Genomic DNA, 22,760 nt, shown 5'->3' with positions numbered 1-22,760 from the left:
TAAAAACAGGAAGTGACTTCTGTTTGTCATCTTCAAACGACGTGGATGCATGTGACGTGAGTTTTTAAAAATGTTCTTTTCAAACTATAGTTCGTCACGTGACTTTTATTTTGTCTCTAGTTTAAACTTTTCTTCCTCATTTTCTCTGAGGAAGAAGAAAAGTTTAAAGTGTATTTTCATGTTTTTAGTCTCTACACTTTTACAGCCTGGTAACAATGTTTCTCTGACTTTAGATTCATGACGATACATTCCTTCATTCTTTTCTTCCTAAAGCTTTAACAACATGATTAATTATAGTTGATCAACTGGGACCGAATGTTTGAGTCATGTGACTCTTTTATCAGATACATCTTTCAGTAAAATAGGAACGATGTTTGATATCAAAAAAAAACATTTAGTGATGGACGTTTGTTTTTCATTACATGACAAACATCAATTCTTTTATTGAACTCAGGAATAAAAAGTAGAAGACGCTGTGATTCACACATGTCAGATAAAAGTCTTTACATTCCACTGATTTAAACAACGAAGGCCCTAAAATGATCAAATACTCAATTTAATCAAGTTTCTGACTTTAATTCTCGACGACTTCACTTTTTAAATTTCATGCGTTTAAACTGAAAGTGGTGAATAATGAGTTAATGCCATTTGAAGATTAAAATGTGACGAATCCATCCATTCATCCATCCATGCATGCATGCATTCATCCATCCATGCATGCATTCATTCATCCATGCATGCATTCATTCATCAATCAATGCATTCATTCATCAATCCATGCATTCATTCATCCATCCATGCATTCATTCATCCATCATCCATCCATTCATTCATCCATCCATTCATTCACTCATCAAGTATAAATAAGTTCATGTAATGCAACACTGACATTTTTTTTCTTGAGACAAAATCCAGTTAGAGTCAGGAGTGCCCCCTGGTGGTTGTTCATCATCATCATCATCATCATCATTGTCTGTAGGTAGTAGGTTGTTTTTGTTGTGGGCGGAGCTTCAGCGAGCTGTGATGCGAGTCATCCTCGGGTTAATGAAGGAGAAGTTTCTAAACGTCGTCTGATCGACGCTGTTGATCAACGTCCGGTCGGCGCACGACAGCCGCGGTTTCTCGTTGATGAACTCTTTGTCGAAGTTGCTGCAGTCGCTGGGCGAAGTCTGCGACACACAAAAGATCAGGAGTCTAAAGTTTACTCCGCAAACGGGAGGTTAGCAGTCTTCAGTGTGAACTTACTATGGTCGGCCTGAAGGGCGGCACCACCTGCCGTTGCTCCAAAGCGTTCCAGTCAATGCAGCTGAAGAAACTGTGATGTCTGATGTTTCCTGTGACTCCGAGTCGCTCCTCTGGTTCACGAACAAACAGCTGCAAACATGAACACATGAACAAGTGAACACATGAACAGTTGACTGACATGAGAACAGCATGAGGTTGAGAGTCTGACCTTGACTAAAATGTCTTTGGAGTGTTTGTTGAGAAATCGAGGATAAACAGGATTATCTGTTCTGATCGACTGAAACAGCTGCTCTTCATCTCGACCGTGGAACGGCGACTGACCGATGAGCATCTCGTACAGAAGAACTCCAAACGACCACCAGTCCACCGACGTGTTGTACTTCTGACCCAGCAGGATCTGCCAGAGAGGGACGGAGGTTTTAGGACCTGGTTTAGAAACTCCGGTGTGTCTGTGTGTGTCTCACGTACACTCACCTCAGGAGCGATGTAGTCTGGTGTCCCACAGAAAGTGGACGTCCTCGTGTCGTCCTGCATGTTTTCTTTGCACATACCAAAGTCTGCGATCTTTATGTGTCCGTCAGAGTCCAGCAGAACGTTGTCCAGCTTCAGGTCTCTGCAGGGGGCGGAGTCACAAATCAGAAAGAGTTGTAATTTGATGTCAGAGTGAATGAAAAGTCACGTGAGACTTCACCTGTAAATGATTCCTTTAGAGTGAAGGAACTGGAGACCACAGATGATCTCAGCTGCATAGAAACTGAAAAACAAAGTTTCATCTTTCGATTTAATGTCAAACATTTATAAGTGAATATGAACACGTGTGTCATCCTCTCATCAACACACTGATGTTTATGTGATAAATCACACATGTACGATACGATCTATATCATTTATATCATGACATTTGAATTTACACAATCAAGGCTCCCTGACACCTCTACTGCAATGCCTTAAAGACATCAAGGATTTACCCTTTCTTTAAATCGAAATGATGATAAAACTGAGGTCATTGTGTTTGGTTTCTAGTTGGACTCTGACTGCCCCCTCTCTTGATCTGGTCCCTTGCAACCTTTTGCAAACCCTATGTCAAAAACCTTGGTTTTTACTATGGACACTGTTTTTAAACTCAACAGTTTTGATCAGCTACAGCTTTTTATCTAAAATTAAACCAGTTTTATCTTTCAGAAATTTAAATCTCGTCTTAAAACTCACTTTTGCTCCTTGGATTTTAACCCTGCATGAGAATTGTGTGGTCTCTGGTGTCTTTCAGTCTTTTTATGGGGTGTATAAATCTATGTTTTTAAAATGTGCTATATAAATAAAATGGATTGGATTATCATGACGTAAGCGTACGTGGATCTGTGTAAATCAAACTTGTGGCAGCTCTGGATGTGAAACATCAGGTCTCCTCCGTTTAAATACTCCATCACAAAGAACAGGTTTTCCTGTGGACATGAAAACACAGAGACATCAGAACTGAGGACATTGAACGTCCACAGTTTTGTGGGTGTGTTTTTTTATTACTTTAGTCTGGAAGGTGCAGTAAAGGTGTGTGAGGAATGGATTTTCCCAGGCTAAAGATAAAACCCTCCTCTCCACCATGGTACACTCCACATCATCGTCCATCAGCACCACGTCCTTCTTCAGAGCTTTGATGGCAAAGAACTGACCGCTGCATTTGAGCTCGGCTAAAAACACCTGGAAATACAACGACAGCATTCTCTGTTGTCATCACTGGTTTTCTAATCTGAGATATAATCCCAATGCTTTGTTTTTCCCAGGGCGTACCTTTCCGAAGCTTCCTTTCCCGAGCATCTTGTGCAGGACAAAGTCATCGACAGTGAATTTGGCTTGGTGATCTTTCCTCGGGACGGCGTACAGAGGCTCCTCCTCCTCCTGCTCCTCCATCAGCGCCTCATTGTCAGACCTGCTGACGTCTGTTGGCCCCTCCCATGAAACGCCCTGCAGCTCTGAACATGAGGTCAGTCAATACCATAAATAAATATTTCAAATAAAGTCACAGAAAAGATTTTAAAGGCGATGAACCTTTGTTCACAGGTAAACTCGTCAATAATCCTGACGGAGCTCGAACGACTCCTGCCTGGCCGACACCCACTGGACCTTCTCGACCAATGATGTCAGAGTCTTTGGTGCTTCGGGCCTGAAGGTTGAGGTATGAAGTTAAATTATGATCACTGACACTCAGATTATGTATCAGAATATTTCAATCCATATTTTAACCTAAAACTTTACGTGTCTCTGTGGACAGACGTCATGTCTCTGTGGACAGACCTCGTGTCTTCAGTTTGTCTTCAGTCACATGAATGTCAAATACAACCCACCTTAAAAAAACTGAATTATCCCTTTAAGATCCCTGTATGAAGTTGCATATTGTCTCACATCCAGAGATGATAAAGGTTCTTAAAGTCTCACCTGCTGTTTGCTCCCGATGACGGCCAGAGCTTCTGCCATCAGTTTCTGGTTGACGCCACAAAGATTGGCCACTTTGTTCTGACACTTGTGATGAACGTTCATCCCACATTCTGAAGCCAGAAGAACAAAGAACACGTTAGTTACAGTGAAAACAAATCAAAACAATCAAAGACACAAAGAATGATGACGAACATCATTGAGTGCTAGAATTATGGTGACCCGTCCCTGTGATGGACCTGTGACCCGTCCCTGTGATGGACCGGTGACCCGTCTCTGTGATGGACCGGTGACCCGTCCCTGTGATGGACTGTGACCTGTCCCTGTGATGGACCGGTGACCTTGTTGTGGATCAGTCATTTGTTTGACTTCTACGTCCTGATCAATATTCTGATATTCAGTTATTTGTGTTCTGATCATGTGAAAAATCAGTTTTAATGTTTCTTTTTTCTTTGCCATGTGACTTCAAAACAAACAGTAATATTTCTTCATTACATGAAAAAGACAAGTCTTTTTATTACTGATTTTCGTTTTTTGTCCTCACCGTCACACTTGAGTCCCTGCTTGGCGAGACCCCACAGCAGCGTCCCACAGTGTTCACAGAAGGTGGGACTCTTGTAGTTGTAGACTTTAAACCTGTGCGGCATGTCGATCTTAAAACGCTCCTTATGGATCTACAACAACATCATCACAGAAACAAAGACTTCCTCTGTTTGAACTGTAGGTGGCAGTAATAAAACACAAAAAGATGATAATCTGATCATCAGTGTGTCATTGTAACAGAACAGCACAATCTCACCATGGTCTCTTTGCTGTTTATGGCTGAACCTGTACATTTGGCGATGACTTTGTCGATGCATTTTTTATGTATGGCTGCGTTACATTCTGAAAGAGACGACAGTGTTACATTCTGACAGAGACGACGGCGTTACATTCTGACAGAGACGACGGCGTTACATTCTGACGGAGACGACGGCGTTACATTCTGACGGAGACGACGGCGTTACATTCTGACGGAGACGGCGGCGTTACATTCTGACGGAGACGGCGGCGTTACATTCTGACAGAGACAACAGCGTTACATTCTGACGGAGACGACGGCGTTACATTCTGACAGAGACGACAGTGTTACATTCTGACAGAGACGGCGGCGTTACATTCTGACAGAGACGGCGGTGTTACATTCTGACAGAGACGACGGCGTTACATTCTGAAAGAGACGACGGCGTTACATTCTGACAGAGACGACGGCGTTACATTCTGAAAGAGACGACTGCGTTACATTCTGAAAGAGACGACTGCGTTACATTCTGAAAGAGACGACGGCGTTACATTCTGAAAGAGACGACGGCGTTACATTCTGACAGAGACGACTGCGTTACATTCTGAAAGAGACGACGGCGTTACATTCTGACAGAGACGACGGCGTTACATTCTGGGTCATGAAAGAAACGTGACACTTACGTTGACACTGGTAACCCTGTTTGTTCAGACCCCTGAAACACAAACAGAAACATCATTCAGGACAAAGAGAGATCTTTCAGGACAAAGAGACATCTTTCAGGACAAAGAGACATCTTTCAGGACAAAGTTTTTCATACCAAACAAACTCTTTACAGACGGAGCAGAAGGTGGGTTGAGGGAAGAAAGTGGCGCTGAACTCGTGACATTTGACCTCGTGAACTTTGGCCTGTTTGATGGCACCACGTCGCTGGTGAAGGGCGAACAAACCGTCTCTCTCTCGCTCAGACTCGCCGTCTGCGTCCATTTGTCCTGCAGCGTCTGAAACACGACACACAGCATTAGTCAACCATATATATGTATATATATACATATACACATACAGTTGCAAGAAAAAGTATGTGAACCCTTTGGAATTATCTGGATTTCTGCTTAAATTGATCATAAAATGTGATCTGATCTGATCTGATCTTCATCTAAGTCACAACAATAGACTAATACAAGACAATTAAACTAATACCTCACAAACAATTATATTTTCATGTTTTTATTGAACACACAATGTAAACATTAACAGTGCAGGGTGGAAAAAGTATGTGAACCCTTGATTTAATAACTGATTGACCCTCCTTTAGTAGCAATAACCTCAACTAACAGATCAGACCTGCACAACAGTCAGGAGGAATTTGGAACCATTCCTCTTTACAAAACTGTTTCAGTTCAGCAATATTCTTGGGATGTCTGGTGTGAATTGCTCTCTTGAGGTCATACCATAGCATCTCAATCGGGTTGAGGTCAGGACTCAAGGTGTATTTTCTTCTGTTGATGATTTACTTCCGTGCTTTGTGTCCTTGTCCTGTTGCTTCACCCATCCTCTGTCGAGCTTCCATTGGTGGACAGGTGGCCTTAAGTTCTCCTGCAAAATGTCTTGATAAACTTGGGAATTCATTTTTCCATTGATGATGACAATCTGTCCAGGCCATGAGGCAGCAAAGCAGCCGAAAACCATGATACCTCTGCCACCATGCTTCACAGCTGGGATGAGGTTCTGATGTTGGTGTGCTGTGCCTTTTTTTCTCCAAAAAACTCAACTTTGGTTTCATCTGTACACAGAATATTTTGCCAGTCGTGCTGTGGAACATCCAGGTGCTCATTTGCAAACTTCCAATGTGCAGCAATGGGGTTTTTTAGACAGCAGTGGCTTCCTCCATGTTGTCCTGCCATGAACTCCATTCTTGTTCAATGTTTTACATAACGTAGCTTTGTCAACAGAGATGTTAGCATGTGCCAGAGATTTCTGTAAGTCTTTAGCTGACACTGACACTCTAGGATTCTTCTTCACCTCACTGAGCGTTCTGCGCTGTGCTCTTTCAGTCATTGTTACAGGAAGGCCACTCCTAGGGAGAGTAGCGACCATGCTGAACTTTCTCCATTTGTCTTACCGTGGACTGATGAACATCAAGGCTTTTAGAGATACTGTGTAACCCTGTCCAGCTTTATGCAAGTCATCAATTCTTACTTGTAGGGTTCTGAGAGCTCTTTTGTGCGAGGCATGGTTTATATCATGCAATCCTTCTTGAGAATAGCAACCTCGAAACTGGTAACTGGCAACTTTAACCAACACCTCCAACCTCGTCTCATTGATTGGACTCCAGGTCGGCTGACTCCTGACTCATTAGCCTAAAGGTTCACATACTTTTTCCACCCTGCACTGTGAATGTGTATGTTGTGTGTTCAATAAGAACATAAAAACGTATCATTGTTTGTGAGGTATTAGTTTAAGAAGACTGTGTTTGTCTGTTGTTGTGACTTAGATGAAGATCAGATCACATTTTATGACCAATTTGTGCAGAAAATTCCAAAGGGTTCACATACTTTTTCTTGCAACTGTATATACATATATATATATATGTATGTATATATATATATATATATTTACATCTATATATATACATATACATATATATATGTAAATATGTAATATTCATTATATATAGAGAGAGATCGATACATACACAGCAGATTAAAATGAAGGATGACATCTGGCTTAAAATGCCCTAAAGTTGATTCAAAAGCAGTTTAACAAACATATTTTCAGACCAATGAGTTGAATTGTGAGTTTGAAATATCTGAACTTGTTTGAATATTTGAATGAAATATTCAGTTTCTGTCATTTCAAAGAAAAGAAGTTTGTAAGACGTGAAGAGCAGGACAAGACTTTAACTTCAGCAGATTCAGAGAATTTGAAACACGCACCACTTTTCTCCAGGTAATATCTGGCCTCCATCAGCACACGACCCTGAGGCTTCAGCTCCAACTGACACACAGACACACAGACAGACAGGCAGACAGACAGACAGACACAGACACAAAGACAGAGACAGACAAAGAGAAAGTGAAGGTTTCACAAGAAAATAACACAGAAGAATCAAAAGAGGAAGATGGAGTCAACATGATCATTGTGAACACACACACACACACACACACACACACTCTCTCTCTCACACTCACACACACACACACACTTACTCACCCAGATCTCCAGTTTGCCGTTCTCCTTCTTGCAGCGCGTTGCCAGTGAGTCGAGAGCGACCGTGGCCTCAGATTTCAGCTCAGCTGTTCGGTCTTTGACCATCACGTGCATGATGCGACCGCGGTGGATGTGAGCGTCAAACGTGCTGCTCCACGGTGGATACATGGTCGGTTTCTTCTGCTTATACACTGGACCTTTTTCTGTGAAACACACACACACACACACACACACACACACATCACATCCTCCTCTTAGTTTTAGATTCATAAACCATGAATCAATATGATCCCACCCGATCACAGACCAGTTCCTCTGTACAACTAATCTGTTCTTTGACTGTGTGTGTGTGTGCGTGTGTGTGTGTGTGCGTGTGTGTGTGTGTGTGTGTGTGTGCGTGTTGTGGTGAATCTGGATCAGAATGAAGAAGAAATGCAGAATAATCGAGTACAAGAGTCTGACAGTGACGTACAGTTACTGACTGTGACACACACACACACACACACACACACACACACACCCTCCCTCTGTCTTTGTTTGTGTCGTTTAAGCTCCGCCCTGTTTTCACACCCATCAGATGCACAAACACAGATATGAGCTGTGAGAACTTTAGTTTCCTGTCACTGTCGCTGACGCTGGACGTAAATCAACAAAACCACAAAAAGATTTCACTGAACTTTGTTGAAAAGTTTTGTTAAAATCTAAAAGTTTGTTAAACATGTTTATTTGTGTTCTGCTCATTATTATTTTATATAAACTCCACACATCAGCTTCTCTATCATTAGGGACCGAGCACTCACACAGTGTGCGAGGACCTATTGTAGTTCTAGTTCATTTAAACATTTATTTTGAGTACTTATTTATTCATTCATTCATTCATTCATTCAGAGGCATGACTTGGACAATGGTAGTGTAGTTAGAAAAAGATTTATTGATTGAAGCTGATCAATGATGAAGTGATGACTCCAATCATGACTCAGCAGTTCTGTCTTCATGTGTTCATTTGTCTTCATGTGTTCATCGTTTAACACCTGTGATTTTAGATGAAGTTACTATGACAACAAGACAGTTTATAGTTCAATTTGAAAGTGAAAATAATCTCATCATGAGATATGGATTATAGATTATAGATTATAGATCCACTCCTTAAAAACTCACCACATTCACTGTTTCATGACTCATGAAGTCATTAATGATTTCATCTCAATGAGACAAAGATAATTAAACCACATGTTTGTCAAAGTGAGGCTGAAATCCTGTCAATCAAAGAAAATCAATAACCAATCATTGCAGTCCAAATAAACATATATTAATGTAATAATAATAATAATAACAATAATACTAAAAATAACAATAATAATAGTAATAATACTAAGAGCTCTGCTTCTATAGAAACTCACCCGTGTCGATGGCCTCTTTCATGTACACAGCACAGTACGGGTTGAGGACCTCCTCGTGGTAGGCCAGACCCGGGTCCGGGTCCATCTCAAAGCTGGAGAAACCGATTCTCAGGAAAGGAGACATTTGTTCTCTCTGCTGTCGTCAAATGAAACTTTCACAATCCAACACAAGAGATTCTTACAGCTCCAACTTCTTCTTCTCTTCTTCTCGTCTTCTGTACACTGCAGCGGCTTTTCTGCAAAGACACACACACACACACACACACGGGGGGGGGGGGGGTGATTTCCGCCCTTTGACGCTTCACCAAACGAGAGAGAGACAGAGACTGAGAGAGAGAGACTGAGAGAGAGAGACAGAGAGAGAGACAGAGAGGTTTCATTACCTGTGACATTGTCACCACAAGCTCTGACTGTTAAGTTTCTCTGTAAAGTCAAACTTCAGTCTTCACCAGCATCAACACACAACACATGCACACACACACACACACATCCTCACACACACTCACACACACACACACACACGTATCTGTTTATGAAAAAAATCTCTTCTTTCATGAAAATAACAGACGTGTTTTTCTTCTGCACTGCAGCAAATCTGATGTCAAACACACACACACACACACGGTCGATGTGATATTTGAGGCCTGTGTGTGTGTGTGTGTGTGTGTGTGTGTGTGTGTCTGTCACTGAGGAGGTGACTATTATTAGAGCTGAAATACTAAACTCAGATCAGGAATATACGAGCACATGGTCCTGAGTGTGCAGCGCTGCACTTCACCTCCTTTAACTAGAAACTGACTGAGTTACTGAGTCAGTGAGTCAGTGAGTCAGTGAGTCATGTGACCGGTCAGACATACAAACATATGTCCAGTCCTCACATGAAGTGTCAGCAAAAACAAATAACACCAACAAGCAGCTTGGATTTAAAAATGTCATTAAAAAAAACACATATTATAATGTTTCAGAAAAACAAATGAATTCAAGCAACTTTAATTCATTCATAATACATTTAGTAACTTGACAGTTTTTACTTTATACAAATAAAAACTGTCAAAGTGTCAAAGAACACACACACACCCACACCCACACAGTTGATGTAGGAGGGCAGAACTTCCTGTGCCTACACTGGGATGTGAAACCACTTCCTGTCGCCATTTTAACTTTTCACAGGTGAAATTGTTTTAAATAATGATTGAATTCAATTTAGTTGAGCTTTATTTGTAAATCATGACAAACATGATCTCAGGTCTGTACACACACACAACGTCATGAAGCAGAGACACACAACAATTCACACAACGAACAAACACGAGAAAAAAACCCAACAGAAGAAGAACCAGAACCAGAACCAGAACCAGAAGTGTGCAACATCTGCCTCGACCGGTTGTGGTGAAAGGAAAAATGGGGACAGAGGAGAGGAGGGGGAGAGGGAGGTGAGGGAGAGACAGAAGAGAGACCACGAGCACATACACAACAACTGGATCACGTTTATACAAGACACTTAGACTCAGTGATGACATGTTGAGACAACTATGATGTCATTTATACACATGTATATACATGTGTATAAATGACATCATATATATATATATATATATATATATATATATGATGTCATTTATCTAAGCAGCAGCAGAGACTGTTGATACTAATTATACTGATATCATCTTTAATTATAGCATCATAATAATAATGGTGATGATATGTATGATAATAATAATGATAATAATGATAATAATACTAATAATAACAACAATAACAATAATAATGATAATAATAATAAGAATGATAATAACAATCATAATAATGGTAACAGTAATAATAATAATAATAATAATAATAATGATGATAATGATAAAAATGATAATAATAATAATAACGAAAATAATAATGATAATAACAGTAATAATAATTATAACAATAATAATAATGATAATAATAATAACAATAATAATATAATAACAACAACAATAATAATAATAACAATAATAATACTAATAATAACAACAATAACAATAATAGTGATAATAATAATACTACTAATAATAATGATAATGATAATAACAATAATAATGTTAATAATAATAATAATAATAATAATAATAATAACAATAATAATACTAATAATAACAACAATAACAATAATAATGATAATAATAATACTACTAATAATAATGATAATGATAATAACAATAATAATGATAATAATAATAACAATAATAATATAATAACAACAACAACAATAATAATAATAACAATAATAATACTAATAATAACAACAATAACAATAATAATGATAATAATAATACTACTAATAATAATGATAATGATAATGATAATAACAATAATAATGATAATAATAATAATAATAACAATAATAATGATTTAAAAAACATTCTGCTCTTCCAGACTCTGGGAACCACAAGTAAACCTGTATTTAGAGACTGGTGATCTGTAAGGATGATCAGGTCAAACTAGTTGTTTCAGGTGTGAAGTAAAGTGTAAACTGTAGGTGGAGCCAGAGCAGACAAGCTAACATTTAACAGATTTAACATCCTGATAATAAACACTTACGGTAATCTGATCTAGATAATGATGATGAAGATGAAGGTAAAGCACCTGCTGATGCTTAAATACCACACACACACACACACACACACACACACAGAGGAAAGGTCATGTATCAGTGTGCCATCAGCTGTGACCTTTCATGAACTTTTCATTAGAGAGGACAAAGTTAAAAGACTCCTCCCACCTGATGATGCTCTGAACTCAACGCCATCAAAGTGTCTCTGTGCATGTGTATGTGTGTGTGTGTGTCGGTGGGTGAAAAAGGGCCATGACACTTTTGAGCTGAATCTAGTTTTGAAAACCAGGACCGGTCTGGTTCTTCTCTTCTGTTATACATTTATATTTATTATTTACATTAACATGTTTACAAGGTTGTGTAACAGCTTTACACACACACACACACACACACACCTTCAGTCATGTATTCATGAACATTTCTTTTTTTTGTCTAGTGAAGTGGGGGCGCTAGTGAGACACACACACACACACACACACACACACACACACACACACACACACACACACACCCTTGTGTAAAGAGTAAAAAGATGACAGAAGAGTAAATGTTCTTGTTTATTAAAATATGGGATGTTTTGCATAGATGACACAAAGAAGCTTCTGTGACGACAGTAGAATAAATATAACAAATATATTACTTCCTGGGCTATTAAATATATTTCATACATGTTTTATTTGACTTTTAGGTCAATAATCACAAACTTAAATGTTATAAAGCTGAATCATGAAATCAAAGTCGTCTTCTGCACATGGATCCACCTCCTCTGTGCATTCCTTCCACCAGGGGGCAGTAAATCAACCCTCCATCAGTTGGCGAACTGTCTGTAGAAAGATACTTTGACTCGTTCGATGTGGTGACACAGTTTGAGGGCGGGGCCAAGTTTCAGGTCCATACATTCCTGAACTGTGGGCAGAGTCAGCAGCAGCAACGCCTGACCGTCCACGTCCTGTAACACAACAACACAACAACACAATTACACACACGTCTGTGTGTGTCTGTCTGCGTGTGTGTGTGTGTGTGTGTGTGTGTGTGTGTGTGGGGGCAGAGTCAGCAGCAGCAACGCCTGACCGTCCACGTCCTGTAACACAACAACACAATTACACACATGTCGGTGTGTGTCTGTCTGCGTGTGTGTGTGTCTGTCTGTCTGTGTGTGTGTGTGTGTGTGTGTGTGTGTGTGTGTGTGTGGGGGCAGAGTCAGCAGCAGCAACGCCTGACCGTCCACGTCCTGTAACACAACAACACAATTACACACACGTCTGTGTGTGTCAGTCTGTGCATGTGTGTGTGTGTGTGTGTGCGTGCGTGCGTGCGCAGAGTCAGCAGCAGCAACGCCTGACCGTCCACGTCCTGTAACACAACAACAACACAATTACACACACGTCTGTCTGTGTGTGTGTGTGTGTGTGTACCTGCTCCTGAAAGATGTGAGCGAGTGATGAACAGTCGGTGGAGTTGATAAACTGAACGACTTGATTGACGCTCCAGTCCAGAGGGTTTGTGTCCAAAATCAGCTGATCCTTGTCTTTATCCACCTGACACACGCACACACACACACACACACACACACACACACACACACAGACACACACACTTAATGTGAACACACCTGTTGTGTTTTCCTGAACAGATGAAAGTTCACAAACATTCACTTCCGTCATGTCAATAACTTCAAAATAAAAGCCCCAACATTAACAAGGTTTTCAATAATGACTTAATTGATTATCGAACTGATGTGAGGACAGAACCTCTGTCTCACCTGTGTGTCTTGTCTCTTTGACGGTGTCCGGTTCTTGTCGTAGTTCTGGTTCTTGTCGTAGTTCTGGTTCTGTGCCGACAGCGAGCGGGTCGACCTCCTGCGACCTTCGCCGACGCTGCGGCTGCTCGTGGAGTTTCCTGCACTGACGACCCGGCGCAGCGTGGCGGCCCGACGAGGACGACGAGGACGACTGCTGGACACTTCCACAGAGGACACGTCAGTGTTTCCTTCACTCAGATCTTCATCGTCCTCTTCCTCATCACTGTCCTGAGAAAAGAACGGGACAGAGAGACAGAGGGACAAAGGGACAGAGGGACAGAGGGACATCAAAGGGCAGAACAACAGAGGAAAATGTGACTGAGAGCTTTGGCCAGTGGAGGGCAGCATCGCGCCTCTCTGTGCACAACCTGAACATTGAACAGTAGAGGGCAGTGTTACAGCTGCTGATGATGATCAGAAGAAGAAGAAGAAGAAGAAGAAGAAGAGGAAGAGGAGAAGTTTGGTCAAACCTGTGGAGATCCAGCACAGGTGAAGTCTATGGTGGACGAGCGTCTTTTCTTCTGGACAAAGATGGACTTCCTCTTCTTCCTGCGACGCGTGGGTTTGGACACTTGTGTCTCCGTGGTGTTGTCTCCGGCCGCAGCTCTGGACACTTTCCTCTTCTTCATGTGGTAATATGCTGCAGAGACACAGAAGACGATGGAGACACATTCCCAGCTGCAGTGAAGGACGTTCACAGACACTCACTGTACTTGGTTTTGGTCTGAAGAGAACACTTCTCTGGACACTGGTCAGCGATGAGGGCGGGACTTATTAGGTTTGGACAACACTGAAGCTTCACACACACGTTACGACAGAAGGCGGGGACGTGCTCGGCCACGCGGACGATCCTGATCGTGGAGCGATAACTTTTCCCTTTATATCTGCGACAAAGACAAAGAGAGATTTCACTTTCATCAATGAATGAATGAATGAATGAATGAATGAATGAATGAATTCAGGTCAGTGTAGACGGTGATGATTGTCCTTGTTTTTCATTCATCAGTTCATGTTTTAACAGACAAAGCAGAAGAATGAGTGAAGAGCAGGAGGTTCTCACTTGGCTTTGAGCGTCTCCTCCTGACAGTCCCAGCTCTGCTCCTGCTTCTCCTGCTTCTCCTGCAGCTCCTGCAGCTCCTTCAGGACTCGTCCGGGCTTGTACGCAGCGTTGATGAGCATGTTCAGCAGCTGGAGGCCCAAAAACACACCAGTCATCAAATCAAATCAAAGAATCTGTCCTCCTGTCTGTCTCCGTCCTCCAGCCGTGTGTCCAACATCTTCTGACCTGTTTGAGGACCAGAGGACATTTGCCAGGTCCGACGCTCTGCGGCAGCTCAGAGATTCGTCCTTTGTTGAGAAACGGACCAGAGAAACATCGATGGTTGACAAAGATCTGAGAGCAGCACGATCTTCCTGAGACACAACACATTTGTTTTTGTTTACATACCTGTGCATCTCTAAAGGGACAGTTCAGCCTTTTTTTCCAGTAAAACTCAAACGCACAAACATTTTAGTTTTAATTTAAAGAAAGAAATGAAATCCTCTCCCTCCGTGTTTCCACAATCACATCTAACAACAGAGCCTGGCTCATTGTGTGTGTCTCTCTCTCTCATTTGCATGAATTACTGAAGATAAATCTTGTAACGTGTTGTTTGTTGTTTACCTGTATCCATGGCGACGGGCTGGCTGACAGGTGTCACCTCTACCAGCTGGGGCGGAACCAACCTGCAGGGGGGGGGGGCCAATCATGTAGGTCAATAATCAATAAAATGATCCAAACTGTTGTTGTAAAAGACATAAATACATTTATACAACATTTATCATTTCTCTTCTGTAACCTGGACGTTAATCTGTGATTGACACTGTGTCAAACTGAGTGGCCTGGGTTGATGTGTACATATATATGTATATATATACATATATATGTATATATATATACAGTACATATATGTATATATATAGACATCAGAGGTCGCGCTAGACTTTTTCGTTGTCTGTCATTTTGACTGACAGGGTCATAAAAATCCCGTCATAATCCATTTTTACCGGTCACTTTAAATGATAATAATGACATATTCAATTGCATTGTTCATATTGCAGTGGAATATGAACAGTTCACCTGTGGCCTAAACGCACAGTCTCACACCTTCCTCCTGGTCCACATGGACTTAAATGGCGTGCCTGCTTGCGCGTAGTTGCGCGTGGTAGTAAATCCCGCAACACGCGCTCCTTCTGCACCAGTGGATCAGCTGCACCGGTCACAGACGCGCTCCAAAGCCTCCTGTCCATAGCTCTTTAACACCCTGTCAGCACTACAAGGACAGCGAGATGCATTGAGTACGGTGTCCAGGTCAGAAATGATGCTCAGATTCTCCGATGGGAATCTTTATTTTGTCGCACAACATTTTTCTATCCGCCCTCCTCAGCCAGGAGAACTCCCGCTCCCACTGAACTCGCCTCACCTCCTTACTGCCGCTGAGGCCAAGGGCTGAGTTTGTCCTTCATCTGCATCTATCCCTCTTTTTTCACCTCTTTTATCAACATAGTTTTTAGGGCTGTGAATTGCAATCTGTCAAAATGACGGATGGCTCTCAGATTTTTCCGTCACCGTTTTAAAAAAACGGTCAATGACGGAAAATATTCGGTTAACCTGACCCCTGATGTACATATATGTGTATATATATATTTATACATATATATGTATACATACATACACATTTATACATGTATAGCTTTTCTTACTGTTTCTCAGGCTGCACCACTGCAATCTTCTTCTGCTTCTGATCTGTGGAGACAGATCAGACAAACTGACACTCAGACGTGTGTCTGTGCATGTGTGTGTGTGCGTGTGTCTGTGTGTGTGTGTGTGTGTACGTACAGACAGGTCTGAGTGGAGAGGTCAGAGGGTAAACGTTGGCCTCACACCAGCCGACAGGAAAGATGTTCATGGACGTCGAGTCTACGATGAATTCAGACTTTGTTGAACCTGCAGAGAGAGAGAGGACAGGTGAGGGAGCTCACACACACACACGCACACACACACACACACGCACACACACCTGTACCTTCCAGTTGCAGCCACAGCAGGTGACCTTTGACCTGTGTGATCCGTGCCACACACATTTCCTCTGGACGATGAGGATTCACTGCCTCCAGAAGCATGTCCTTCACAAAACCAATACTCTGCCCCGACTACACACACACACACACACACATCAAAGTTAAATTCAGTGATTTTTATATGAGAAAAACATCTGAAAACATTGATTTTTTTTTTTTAAATCTTCTCCTTCATCAGTCGCTTCTTTCTTCACGATGTGATTGGCTGATGATTTACAGATCATGTGATCTCATGTGAATTCTAGTGCCACAATGACGAGGAAAGCTTCACCAGACCTGGACCTGGAGCTGGACCTGACTTGAATGAAACATGAAAACATGAACATCACGTCTCACATGAGGGAAACAGGCGTCTGGAGCCGCTTCACTGCCACTCTGCTTCAGGTAGTCGGCCCAGTCAAAGTCCTGGTCTCGGTATCCGCGCGGTTTCTCCAAACTCACTCCATTCTTCAGACTCCATTGAACCGGCAGAAGTCCAGCAGAGTGGGCGTGGCACACGACCGAGCGCGGCGTCACGTCCACGCGCAGGTCGTCCAGCGTGACCTGGAAGAAGATCTCACTGAAGACCTGGAGACAAGAAACATTTATGAAAGATAAGGAAGAGGTGCATCGTGGGAAATCTGCAGCTCCTGACCTCAGTGACACAAAGTGACCACACGAGGCAGCAGAGGACCAGCAGCTCCTGACCTCAGTGAAGAGGCGTCGTTTAATGAGCGTTCAGGGTCAGAGGTCAGAGGTCAGAGGTCAGGGGTCAGGGTTCAGGGTTGTGTCTCACCTTAGTGACAGAAACAGGGCAGATGTTGAACGGCTCCCACGGTGAAACCATCTCCAGTTTCATCCCCGTCTGAAAGTCATGTTTCTGCAGATCCACGTGATCCTGAGAGACACACGCACACACACACACACACACACACACACACAACCATCATAACAACAGTGATCCTGACACATACACACACACACACACACACAGTCACAGACACACAAAGTCACAGACACACACAGTCACAGACACACACACACACACACACACAGAGTCACAGACACACATACACACACAGACACACATACACACACAGACACACACTCACTGACTTTAAAAACCTGGACTGGCAGTGGATCGTTCTGACCATGGAGCCGCGCTGCACCCAGAGCCTGCTGCCAGTGGGGGGCGCTCTTCAGTGAACCAAACTCTGACGTTTGATGCAAAGTGTTGAATAAAAATCATTTTCATAAACTTTTCTTCTTCTGCTGTTAGAAAATGAAAAGTCACCTGTGGGCGGGGCTAAGTGGAGCTGGTTTTCCAAGGCCCAGCCCAGGGGGCGGAGTCTGACGTCCAGGTAGAACAACCATGTGTCCCGAGCCCGGTCGTCCTCAGAGAGTCCGGCGTAGCGCAGGCGAAGTCTTCCTCCTGCGTTGTGGACCACTCGAACCGGCCAGAACCGAAACGGGTCTGAGACGTCCTGAAGCTCCAGGACACAATCCTGGACCAACAGGTCCACTGTGGTCTTCCCTCTGAGAGGCTGGAGGTCCACACAGAGACACAAACAGACGGAGACACAGATACAGACACAGACAGACGGAGACAGAGACACAGATATAGAGGGACGTGAAGGACAGTTACTGAGCTGCTGCTGTGAGGTCAGAGGTCAGAGGTCAACTTAGTTTACAGGTTAATTCAAACATCACGTTTAACCTGAACCGGTTACTGTATGTCCTACAAGACCAGGACCAGGACCTGGACCAGAATGTACTGAGTCCAGGACCAGGATCAGACTGTACTGAGACCAGGACCAGGACCAGACTGTACTGAGACCAGGACCAGAACCAGACTTTTACCACCTCTCTCTCTCTCTCTCCCCTCCTCAGACTCACCCCATCAAGCAGGTTTGGCGGTGCCGTTCTGGATCCGGTTAAGTCCTGAACCAGGAACTCGGTCCAGTCCCTGTATTTCTCTTTGATCACTGTGAAGAAACAAACTTTGTGTTTGTGGTAAATTATATAAAGTTTCATCTAAAAATACATGATTGTTGTTTAAAAGGGAGGAAACTTTGTAACATTAATGTTTGACATTGTGACGAGGATCTGGATCTGTATCAGACTCGTTCACACCTGCAGGGACATTTGGACATTTCCACAAGATCCAGGTAAAGTCTGTCCATGGTGTGTGTGTGTGTGTGTGTGTGTGTGTGTGTGTTGCAGTTCCTCCTCCTACCTTCAGGGGGCATCAGTGTCTTGTTGTTTAGAGCACACCAGCCCACAGGATGCAGCTCAGCGGTCATGATGTCACACCAGAAGTCGGCCTTGCGGTCGTCTCCGTAGCCACTGTAGCGCAGTAGCAGCAGTTGACCACAGGTGGCGACGATGGTGGAAACCCAGTACGAGTCTGAGCTGCTCTTGTTGATCACTTCCAGTTTCATCCCAGGCTGGAAGCTGCTCTGCAGACTGAGCTCCACCTGTGACCACACCTGGTATTACACTCTGATTTCATCTGATTATAATTTAATATTCTACGATTTAATATATCATGTGATATAATGTAATGTAATACAATGTGATCTAATATAATGTGATTTAATATATAATGTGATATAATGTAATGTAATATAATGTGATCTAATATAATATGATTTAATATATAATGTGATATAATGTAATATGATTTAATATATAATGTGATATAATAAAATGTAATATAATATGATTTATTATATAACGTAATATAATGTGATCTTATATAATATGATTTAATATATAATGTGATATAATGTAATGTAATATAATGTCAGTGAACGCAGCACAACGATAAACGTGACGTGACAGTGAACGCAGCACGGCGATAAATGTGACGTAACAGTGAATACAGCACGACGAAAAACGCGACGTGACAGTGAATGCAGCAAGAGGATAAACATGACGTGACAGTGAACGCAGCACAGCAATAAACGTGACGTGACAGTGAAGGCAGCAAGAGGATAAACATGATGTGACAGTGAACGCAGCAAGAGGATAAACATGATGTGACAGTGAACGCAGCACGAGGATAAACATGACAGTGAACGCAGCACAGCAATAAACGTGACGTGACAGTGAAGGCAGCAAGAGGATAAACATGATGTGACAGTGAACGCAGCAAGAGGATAAACATGATGTAACAGTGAACGCAGCACGAGGATAAACATGACAGTGAACGCAGCACGAGGATAAACATGACAGTGAACGCAGCACGAGGATAAACAGTTAAATATTTCCATCACAGCTGTTATTCAATTCTTAAGAATGTTGCGAGAGAAACAGGAAGTTCCCATTCAGCAGTCGCTCTCACACACGCACACACACACGCACACACACACACACTCACACACACACACAGGTCAGTGAATGGAAAAAAACATCATGTTAGAAATAAACACAAAACAAACGTCCTTGTGACTTCCTGCTGTAACAGTGTCACTTGTGCTCCATCACTGCTCTGATAGGCTTATATAAGAGGTGTGTGTGTGTGTGTGTGTGTTCTGTTTTTCCTTAAAGTCAATAATCAATAATAACTTATTAGACGTCAGCTGATGAAAATGAAACCAGGAAATATTGGACCTGATGTGATTGATGTTTGTTTGAATCTAAAACTTTAACTCTTTTCTATGATTTATGAGGATTAAAAAAAAGAAGAAGAAAAAGAAGAAGAAGAAATTTGACTGACTGTTGATTTTAAGGATTGAAAAAGTTTCTCCACGACTTTGACGTCAGCTCATCATCACTCACGTGTTTGAAGGAGGCGTGAGGAGCAGCGGTGAGTCCCGCCTCCTCCATGAACTCCTCCCAGTTAAACTCCGCTCCCTCCTCCTGCACAGGATCTGCATCTGAACAAAAGTAAGTCTAGTTACATACAGTTAACTAGTAACTAACACAAGTACAAACATCCTCATGGTGATGAAACGTCATTAAATATTATATTATAATATTAATATTATGTTCTTGACTTTAAATGTTTTTTCACCTGAATTCATCTCTTCTTCTTTTCCATCGATCAGAGGTTTGACCTCAGACCTTCCTCCTCCTCCTCCTCTTCTTCACTGCATCCCTCGCTCTGTAAAACAGAAGTGATCATCACTGTGGTCTCATGTTTCAGTCTCACAGCGCTGATTCTGTCGCCGACAGGAAGTGGTGTCATTTTTATTTTCCACTTTATTTTGAACAAACAAAAGAAGAAGTGGGAGTTTGTCAGTGTTTGCATTCCAAACGTCTGAGAACCAATCACAGCTCAGCAAAGAAGAAAAACTGGAACGACACGAGAAACAAAGACGAGGAAAGTGTCGTCGTCGTCGTCGTCATCAGTGACACACAGTGACCACACGAGGCAGCAGAGGAGCAGCAGCTGAAATCACTGGTTTTCTCTCTGGAGAGTGAGTGATTTACAAACTTCCGTTTCTCAGGAAAGAAAATCATGTTTATTCAAAGTCACAAGAAGAGTTGTTCAAAATAAAAGTGCAGACCCCACACCCTGATAGGCGGGGTCACACCCTGATAGGCGGGGTCACAGTGGGTGTGAACCACAGTCACTGCCACAGTGAGAGATTACAGTTAATCTCACAACATTTATTCTGCTCAGATTGACAGAAGGATTTTTGTTTTCTCTTAAAAACAAATGTATTAACAGCTGATGGAGCAGGACGTCCGCCTGTCTGTCTGTCCTTCTGTCTGTCTGTCCTTCTGTCTGTCTGTCCTTCTGTCCTGTCCTCCGTTCTTACAGAGGATTGAGGAGATTGTGGATTTTACTGGAGTAACTTTCTTTGTTTTTGTTTCCTTTTCTCAACAAAAACTTTTTTTTAATGTAATCATAACACACACACATGCAGACACGCACGCACGCACGCACACACAAACACACACACACACACACACACATACACACAGACTGTTTCCAGTTTTTAAAGAGAAGGAATTTCTCAGAAATAAAATTAACAGGAAGAAAAAAGACACGGTCCTTTTTTTGATTCATGAGTAATCGGATTATAATCCATGAAAAAAAGATCGATGATCGAGATTAAAAATAAAAAAACTGCGTCTTTCTTTTTGTTAAAAGTGAAAGAGGAAATGTTCACCACGAGGAACACACGCGCGCGCGCACACACACGCATACACACACACACACACGGTGGAGTTTAAAGAGCGTGGAAAGTGCAGCAGAAAAAAACGCTTTGGCAGCGACAACAAACAAAGTTTATATTTCGTTGATTAAAGTTCGTGTTTGTTCATCAAAAGAAACCGAACCTGGCCTTTCAGGACGCGTCCCTTTAGTTTTTCCTCCTTCAAAGGTTTGAAGTCGCACTTTCTTCTTCTTTCCTGAAAACTAAACAAGCAGAACCACGTTCTTCTGGTCCTGAACCAGGTTCTTCTGGTCCAGATCCAGAACCAGATCCAGATCCAGCCTCGTTCAAAGACCCTCCGTCACTTTCGTTCAGTGTGTGTGTGTGTGTGTCTGTGTCATGGCTCACGTGCGTCATTTGTTGCGTTTACGTCGAAACTAAACCACAAAAACACATTTAAAGAAAAACGATGTTAAACCGTACGGTATTTATCACGAGTGCAAAACAACGCAATAAACCGAATTACCGGGAGTGGCACGAGACATCGCCCCGGTGTTATTTCAGTAAATGTGTGCGCTCGAGACACTTTGAACAAGTTGTTTTTTAACAGAAAAAAAGCGTCGACGGTTTTTTTTTTTTAACATACGAAGAAAAAAAAACCTGCTCATTTTTAACGAAGGAAAAAGAAAAAAAGACGCGACGCTGCGGCGGGAACGCACGCGCCGTCAGCACCTGTTTGTTCTTCTTACCTGTCCTCCTCCTCCTCCTCCTCCGCCTCTTCTTCTTCTGACTTTGTTCTGTCGAATCTCCGCGCGCTCTCTTCCTCTCCCTGTCTCTCTCTTCCTTTCTCTGTCTCTCTCTCTCTCTCTGTTCACTCCGTTTTCAACATGGCATCTGTCATCTGCGCATGTTCAAACACATTTCCATATTTACAAGCAGCAACTGTAACAAACAAAACAACAAAGATGGACGAGTGAATGAATAAAGTGGTGAATGAAGGAGAACTCAGATTTAGAGGAACATGAACGCAGCACAGTAAAAAACTGTTACGCAACAAAACACGAGTTTGTTTCCTTTTACAGCTTTGACGTCATGAGTGAAG

At 42.2% G+C, this 22,760-nt stretch overlaps 2 protein-coding genes and 1 long non-coding RNA gene across 8 annotated transcripts; 1 reads left to right on the top strand and 2 right to left on the bottom strand.

Moving 5' to 3' along the window:
- Position 1: 1 nt before the first annotated feature.
- LOC131455810 (uncharacterized) lies at positions 2-16,900 on the top strand. Its single transcript, XR_009239847.1, has 5 exons — positions 2-56; positions 3,024-3,223; positions 3,301-3,415; positions 16,332-16,458; positions 16,817-16,900. It is a non-coding gene; the product is annotated as an uncharacterized LOC131455810 (long non-coding RNA).
- prkcq (protein kinase C, theta) lies at positions 50-9,668 on the bottom strand. Its single transcript, XM_058623609.1, has 18 exons — positions 9,447-9,668; positions 9,064-9,299; positions 7,667-7,866; positions 7,390-7,450; positions 5,274-5,454; positions 5,137-5,168; positions 4,472-4,557; positions 4,217-4,346; positions 3,676-3,785; positions 3,289-3,403; positions 3,031-3,212; positions 2,767-2,940; positions 2,596-2,687; positions 1,937-1,999; positions 1,720-1,858; positions 1,454-1,642; positions 1,246-1,374; positions 50-1,169 (listed from the first exon to the last, which is right to left on the bottom strand). The coding sequence occupies exons 2-18, from the start codon at positions 9,185-9,187 to the stop codon at positions 1,011-1,013; spliced, it is 2,166 nt and encodes a 721-aa protein (XP_058479592.1). The 5' UTR covers positions 9,188-9,299; positions 9,447-9,668; the 3' UTR covers positions 50-1,010.
- Positions 12,186-22,671, bottom strand: sfmbt2 (Scm like with four mbt domains 2). Of its 6 annotated transcripts, none has more exons than XM_058623606.1 (20): positions 22,408-22,667; positions 20,569-20,658; positions 20,334-20,431; positions 18,787-19,027; positions 18,447-18,535; positions 17,845-18,094; positions 17,667-17,764; positions 17,347-17,448; positions 16,908-17,138; positions 16,511-16,643; positions 16,330-16,437; positions 16,194-16,236; positions 15,115-15,176; positions 14,737-14,864; positions 14,512-14,639; positions 14,160-14,335; positions 13,922-14,091; positions 13,413-13,679; positions 13,066-13,188; positions 12,186-12,599 (listed from the first exon to the last, which is right to left on the bottom strand). In XM_058623606.1, exons 2-20 carry the CDS (start codon positions 20,576-20,578, stop codon positions 12,459-12,461), a joined length of 2,598 nt encoding a protein of 865 aa, XP_058479589.1. In that variant the 5' UTR covers positions 20,579-20,658; positions 22,408-22,667; the 3' UTR covers positions 12,186-12,458. The 6 variants fall into 6 exon arrangements, with proteins under 6 accessions (XP_058479589.1, XP_058479591.1, XP_058479585.1 ...); XM_058623602.1 differs by lacking the exon at positions 12,186-12,599 and adding an exon at positions 12,606-12,881 and having other exon boundaries at positions 22,408-22,671; XM_058623605.1 differs by lacking the exon at positions 12,186-12,599 and adding an exon at positions 12,606-12,881 and having other exon boundaries at positions 20,334-20,425; positions 22,408-22,671.
- Positions 22,672-22,760: the final 89 nt, after the last annotated feature.

The sequence above is a fragment of the Solea solea genome, chromosome 3, assembly GCF_958295425.1.
Source record: "Solea solea chromosome 3, fSolSol10.1, whole genome shotgun sequence".
NCBI classification, from domain to species: Eukaryota; Metazoa; Chordata; class Actinopteri; order Pleuronectiformes; family Soleidae; genus Solea; species Solea solea.
Note: the sequence above shows the minus strand (reverse complement) of the source record. Positions and strands in the feature narration are given on the sequence as shown.

What these genes read in the sequence shown, in the direction of transcription:
- sfmbt2 (XM_058623602.1), bottom strand. An exon ending in CGCCAAACCTGCTTGATGGG is followed by an intron (nt 18,095 to 18,446) that starts GTGAGTCTGAGG and finishes GTGGACCTCCAG; the next exon opens with CCTCTCAGAGGGAAGACCAC. An exon ending in GCCCTGTTTCTGTCACTAAG is followed by an intron (nt 17,139 to 17,346) that starts GTGAGACACAAC and finishes TCTTGTCTCCAG; the next exon opens with GTCTTCAGTGAGATCTTCTT.
- prkcq (XM_058623609.1), bottom strand. Translation starts at nt 9,187, where the DNA reads ATGTCTCCTTTCCTGAGAATCGGTTTCTCCAGCTTTGAGATGGACCCG. An exon ending in GCAGGGACTCAAGTGTGACG is followed by an intron (nt 3,786 to 4,216) that starts GTGAGGACAAAA and finishes TTCTGGCTTCAG; the next exon opens with AATGTGGGATGAACGTTCAT. An exon ending in GGAAAGGAAGCTTCGGAAAG is followed by an intron (nt 2,941 to 3,030) that starts GTACGCCCTGGG and finishes TTGTATTTCCAG; the next exon opens with GTGTTTTTAGCCGAGCTCAA.